Here is a 6,840-nt window from a genome sequence, read left to right as displayed (position 1 = left end):
ATTGAATGAAAGTACTGTCACCAGCACAAGGGACACTTCTTATTGAATGAAAGTGCTGTCACCACCACAAGGGACACTTCTTATTGAATGAAAGTACTGTCACCAGCACAAGGAACACTTCTGATTGAATGAAAGTACTGTCACCAGCACAAGGGACGCTTCTCGTTGAATGAAAGTACTGCCACCAGCACAAGGGACACTTCTCATTGAATGAAAGTACTGTCACCACTACAAGGGACACTTCTTATTGAATGAAAGTACTGTCACCAGCACAAGGGACACTTCTGATTGAATGAAAGTACTGTCACCAGCACAAGGAACACTTCTTATTGAATGAAAGTACTGTCACCAGCACAAGGGACACTTCTCATTGAATGAAAGTACTGTCACCAGCACAAGGGACACTTCTCATTTGATGAAAGTACTGTCACCAGCACAAGGGACATTTCTCATTTGATGAAAGTACTGTCACCAGCACAAGGGATGCTTCTCATTTAATTAAAGTACTGTCCTTTGTCTTGATTTAAAATAAGAATAAAAAAACTAAACTCAAGCCAGTTATACATGGATAAAATGGATCCATGTATGGGCACCCTGGAGGTACACAAGGAGGTCTATCGATTGACTTATGCACGACCAACCTGTTGGATTTCTCCCTGAAATCAATGCCGCGGGGAATAACACTAATCATTGTGTTCTGCTAACAAAGAAGGCTCCCCACCAGCAGAATACAATAGTTCTGTGAGAGGGATATCCCCATCAACACTGACTGTGTTGATGGGGAGAATCCAGCAATTTCCTTTCCTTCCACCTATGGTGGAAGGAAAGAAAATGAAATAATCTGTGGCCTGCCTTATGCTTTTAAGTGATTGTAAATGTTTAAAAAAAAACAAAAAACAAATACCGGTATATTATACTTACCTGCTCTGTGCAAGGGTTTTGCACAGAGCAGCCATGATCCGCCTTTTCTGGGGTGCTCTGGTGGTGCTCCTGGCTCCTCCTCTTCATTGGGTGCCCCCATGGAGAGCCGCTTTCCATGGGGGCACATGTGCGGGCGCGCTCACGAGTCCCGCTGCTGTGTCCATTGACAAACAGCAGGACTCAGCTCCGCCCCCCCCCGCATCACTGGATTTGATTGACAGCAGCGGGATCCTGTGTGGCTGCAAAGCAGGGACAAGGATCCATGCCTTCCCCTAGTAAAAGAGACCCCCACACAGTGTGCAAAAACACTGGCTAGGCATACATTTAACCCTTTGATCGCCCAATGTTTACCCCTTCCCAATCAGTATCATTAGTACAGTGGCAGTGCATATTTTTTTAGCACTGTATTAGTGTCACTGGTCCCCAAAAAGTTTTAAAACGGTCAGTTAGCGTCCGAATATCCGCCGCATTATTGCAGTCACGCTATAAGTCGCTGATCGCCGCCATTACTAGTAAAAAAAAAAAAAAAACAATCAATATATGCTTATTGGGATTTTTTTTTTTTTTTACCAAAAATATGTAGCCGAATAAATTTTGGCCTAAATTTCTGAAGTTTTGATTTTTTTTTTTCAATTTTTATATTGGATATATTAAAATTGTCGGTAGCGCAAAAATTAAAAACGGCAGAGGTGATCAAACACCAACAAAAGAAAGGTCTATGTGTGGGAAAAAAAGGACATCAATTTAGTTTGGGTAAGCGTGGCATGCATGGCCGCGCAATTGTCAGTTATAATAACGCAGTGCCGTATTGCAAAATATAGCCTGGTCAGGAGGGAGGGGGGGGTAAATCTTCCGGAGGTCAAGTGGTTACACTGTCCTTCAGTGTCCCCAGGAAGCCTGCATTGACAGATGCAGCAGGTATTTGACTACATAATCCTTTTACTTCCCTATTATCCAATCAGCCACTGAAGATGAGGAAACGCATGCGCACTACGAGCTGAGCGAGCCGCGGAACCTTTTTGCTCTCGCCTTGTTTGTAGACGGAGCGGTATAAGTGTAGCACTCGGTCTCGGGGATGCTGGCCTTGGTTTTGGTTGCGCTGCTCTCTGTATTGTGGTGTGTGTGCAGCCGCTGGAGAGATGTGCTGTCCGGGCGGCCGGTGGGGACACTGCGGGGTGTGCGGGCTCCTCTCCTGCTCATTGCTCACCCGGACGATGAGTGTATGTTCTTTGCCCCGACCATCCTCGGTCTGCTGCAGGAACAGCGCCCCCTGTCTGTGCTGTGCTGCTCCACAGGTATGGACATAGGAGCCGGGCACCTGCAGCTTGGCCCTGGGGTTGTCACCCCTCTCATCGTTGTTCTGTAGCCATATAATTTTCCTCCTCTGCAGAGAAGCCTGTAGACGTTGGTTGTAGGTGAGGAGAGGCTGCTTCATGTGTAGTGGGGGAGGGCGCCTGCTCCAAACCTGTGTGCATCCATGTACGTTTACAGCGCAGAAACGCATGTGTTGTGAAAATACATTGTTTGCAATGAGGCCGTTCACATCTGAGCGCTGCGTTTTGCTATAAAAAAGACATCTGATATTTTTTGCATTTACCTGTGTTTTTCTGGCCCATTGAAGTCAATGGAAGGCCAGGAAAACGCATGATATGTGCATTAGGCCCCTTTCACACTTGTGCAACCTGAAAGTCACACGGCTTGAAGCAATGCCTGTAATCTTGAGGTCTATGGACCCCAAGTCGCATCAGAGTATATTTTGAAGTCACACGGATATAATTGGTACTCATTGGAAATCATGGGGTATGACTTGTCATGTGACTTGGCTGTCCCAAGTCGCAGGACAAGTGTGAATGGGGCCGTAGGGGTCACACTATAACAGTTCTCTGTGTTTTTCTGTAGAATAAAAATGCAGCGCTCTATTAGCCCTCGTTTACATTAAATGTGGTTTTGAAATTGTGCGACTCACATGATTTCAAAGCCACATTTCAGTGCGACTTTGAAGATATCTGTGTGGCTTCATGCACCGATGTCCAAATTAGGTCGCACCCAAAATTGCCAAAAGTAGTGCAGGGACTACTTTTTTAGAACGACGCGACACCACAAAGTTGGCATCACGTCGATATGAACATGGGCCTTCACGAATATAGGGTACGACATCAAATTGCATGCTCCAATGTGAACAAGGGCTAAAGGGCAAACAAAAACAATGGTTTTCTATGTGCCCTGTTCACACTTCCTAGCGACTGTCACCTGTGGTGTGGAAATCTCTAACCCTGCTGCAGGAGGGGGTGATCAGTGGGGGTGCGATAAAGGAAAGTGATCCCCTGTATGGCTCTCTGTACAGTAGCTGAAAAACAGCTTGGTCTCCTCTCCCACCCACTGCTTCCAGCTGCTGCGCAGAGAGCGGATCGGTTCTTCTAATTGCCCCCCGCGCCGGACCGATCACCCCCTCCTGTCCACTGTCTAAATAACCCCAACTGACGCCCCCCACACAGCGCTGCTGCCTTCTCTTCTCCTGCCAGCTGCTGCAGACATACAGAGCCGGGATGGAGAGCGGGGGAGGGGCCAGTAAATATATAATATACCAGCCCCTATCTTTTCTGAATTAACACCGTAAGTGATTGCCATCAATCACTCACGGTTACTAAAGCCCCGTACACACGTACTGATCGTCGGCCGAACGATCGGCCGTCTTTTGTCCAGGGCTGTCGTGTCTGTTGAAAACTGCAAAAGACTGCACACAAATTTTGTCGGCCAACAACAGCCGACTGCAGAAGTGATGTCATGTGATGGTTAACTTTCCTTGTCTTTTTTTCTTTTCTGAGCATGCCCAGTCTTGCTAATCTGCTGTTTGTCGGCCGAAATCTGTACTGGCTGGCGAACAATCGGCCGTTCTGGTGTTGGCCAACAAAAATTTTAATGCCGGCACGACAGATTCTGTTCGGCCGAAAATGCGCTGTCGGAAGCATCATACTAACAAGCCTACAATCGGCCGATCGGACGTTGGCCCAATATTTACGGCTGACAATCGGTACGTGTGTACGGGGCTTTAGTGAAGCATAGTAAACTGTTTACTATTATTCAGTTTCTGAATGAACGGAGCCTCTGTCTCCTGCTCATTCATCTCCAGTGCAGCTGAGGCTACAGATAAAGGGACTGGGAAATGTGTCTCAAAAGTGAGGCTGCAGGGGTCTGTCTAGACCTCTCATATCTCACCAAAGCCCCCCAACAGGGCAGTTAAAAAAAATTGTAAAAAAAAAACTAATCACACCAATTGCTTCCCCACTGACACCATCCACTGTCTCCTCCTTCCAAATTGTGAAAAAAATAAAACAAATTGCAACATATAATAAAAATGGCCCATACAGCGTGAATGAGCGATTTGTTTGTGCAGCTGGAGCTGCCTGTTACTTTATGGGGGTGCAGGGACTGAATGAACACAGCCACAGGTCCTACTTTGACAGGTGTGCAGTGCTGGTGAGTGGTCCTGAATGCACACTCTCTGTGTTTGGGGCCATATTTGTGCACCCTCACACCTGTCAACTTCGGACCTGCGTCTGTGTTTGTGCAGTTGCTGCAACCCCATAGCGTAACATAGGCTGCCTGCACATAAAAAAAAAAATCTGGTTTGCAGAATGAATGCATATCGGCTTTTTTTTGCATTTTCTATTCACAAAAATGTGAACCAGTCCTTAAAGAACATAAGGGCCTGTTCATACTGGGCCACTTAATAACATGGTATTGATTTTTTTTTTTTTTTTTTTTTAAGGCTCCATGTACACGGGACGTTAGGAAAAAAAAACGTGCTGCAAAGCTACTCCTGACGCTGGGAAAAAGCAGCTGTTAAACGTGCTTTCAGTAGCTTTTTCCATTGGCGTTATTGCATGCTTGGCCACGTTGCTTTTAGCAGCGTTTTTTCTGCCTCCATTCAAAATCAATGGTTCCCTATGGGAGCCTATTGATTTGAATGGAAGTTGCACCGCAAGTCGGATCAGGATGATCCGACTTGCGGCACAACTTGCACTGTGAGAATCTTGAGGGGGAACTCCACGCCAAAAATGGGGAAAAAAACTGCGTGGGGGTCCCCCCCAGGTTCCAAACCAGGCCCTTCGGGTCTGGTATGGAATTTGAGGGTAGCCCCACGCCGAAGAAACGGCATGGGGTCCCCCCTAAAATCCATACCAGACCCTTATCCGAGCATGCAGCCCAGTAGGGCAGGAAGGGGGAGGGGAAATTCCGTATTCCCAAAGGGCCTGGTTTGGAACCTGGGGGGGACCCCCAAGCAGTTTTTTTTCCCATTTTTGGTGTGGAGTTCCCCCTCAAGATTCTCACAGTGCAAGTCGCGCCGCAAGTCGGATCATCCTGATCCGACTTGCGGTGCGACTTCCATTCAAATCAATAGGGAACCATTGATTTTGAATGGAAGAAAAAAAACTTATAACGTGGCTGAACGTACGTTCGGTCACGTTCTTGCTTTTGAAACACCGGGAAACACACGTTCGAACGCAAATAATTGCGTTCCAAAAATGTCCCTGAACTCAACTGCCTGCAAATGACTGTAAAAGACCCTGTGTACATGGACAGATAAGATAAAATGTAGATGGGTTCAGGGGCTTCTAAAAAAAAAACGCCCAACTGCTCCTAAACGGCCATTTCCAACGTCCTGTGTACATGGAGCCTTAATATATTTTGTGTTTTTAATGCATAACAGATATGCTTTTTCAATGCATTTTTTTTATTATTGGTCACCTGAGAAAAAATTAAAACGTGGCTCAAAAACATCACCGCGGTACATTTTAGGTGTGTTCCCGTAGACTTCAATGGAAGGTGCATTTTTAGTTTGCATGACTTTTTAAAATGCAGCACAGTGATGTGAACCAATAGAATTTAAAGGGAAGATTTTTTCATGTGCTCTGGTCGTGCTGGAGAGGTGCCTTTTAGTGTGGCACCAGTGTGAACAGGGCTTAAAGTGGTTGTAAACCCTAAAGGTCATTCACATGAGCGGTTCGCTCTGCAGACTCCACTTTGCTTAGTGGGGGAACGCTCCGCTGAGCAGGAGACGGACAGAGTCCTGCTCTTCCCTATGGGGAAATCGGGTGAAAATGGACCACCTGTTTGTTTTCACCCAATGTTATCATCCAGATAGATGGAAAATAGGGTCATCATCTGTCTGGATTTGGCAAACCAGATCAGATAGCGGCGGTTGTCAGTGGACATGTCACCGCCAACATCTGCTGCTCCGTATGGGTGAATGGAGGGTCCAATCAGGTCCGCCTGAAAAACTGACAGGCAGATTTGATCAGACCGTCCGTTTGAAAGGACCCTTACATATACCAAGTTACATGACTGGCCTCAGGTGATGCACAAAGATTAAACAAATCCTCCTACATACATTGTACCTGTTTATCTGCAGTCTTCTTTTCTCTGGATACACTCAAAGTGCTGAATTATAAAGCTTGTCTGGGGATTCAGAAAAAAGGGGGCAGAGAGCTGAAGTTACGCTCTGCAGAGCTAAGTGAGCAGAGCTCTGAGAGCTGATAGGAGGGAAGGGACATGTCCCCCCTTTACACAGCTCACAGGAACAGAGCTGAGGCTGTCAATATGCTGGAAGTCCCTCCCCTGTCACCATTTTTCTCTCGGTGTCAGGAATACTTGTTAGAAGTGACTCATGCTGATAGCAGAGGAATGAAGCAGCAGACAGAAATAACACTTGGTGCTCCTAATTGAGACAAGTACACACTATAGAGGGATATGCTTTGTTCATATTTCATATCAGAGGTTTACTACCACTTTAAAGGCATGGCTCTGAACAGTGCTACTCAAATGCATGCTTCTGAACACTAAATTCTGCCTGTTGGCTTTGTTCACATGGACAGCCACCTATGAGAATTTGTGATACTTGCTGTGCCGAGAATGTAG

At 46.3% G+C, this 6,840-nt stretch overlaps 1 protein-coding gene across 1 annotated transcript in view; it reads left to right on the top strand.

The window, feature by feature from the left end:
• The first annotated feature begins 1,926 nt into the window (after positions 1 to 1,926).
• Positions 1,927 to 6,840, top strand: part of PIGL (phosphatidylinositol glycan anchor biosynthesis class L) — a 275,149-nt gene continuing 270,235 nt past the window's right edge. The window contains exon 1 of the mRNA XM_082247317.1: positions 1,927 to 2,216. Within this exon, the coding sequence (XP_082103443.1) occupies positions 1,997 to 2,216 (220 nt within the window). The 5' untranslated portion in view covers positions 1,927 to 1,996. The remainder of the gene's footprint in view (positions 2,217 to 6,840) is intronic.

Source organism: Pelophylax lessonae, assembly GCF_965119305.1.
Source record: "Pelophylax lessonae genome assembly, chromosome: 2".
Taxonomy (NCBI): Eukaryota; Metazoa; Chordata; class Amphibia; order Anura; family Ranidae; genus Pelophylax; species Pelophylax lessonae.
This window is presented reverse-complemented; position numbering and strand designations above follow the sequence as displayed.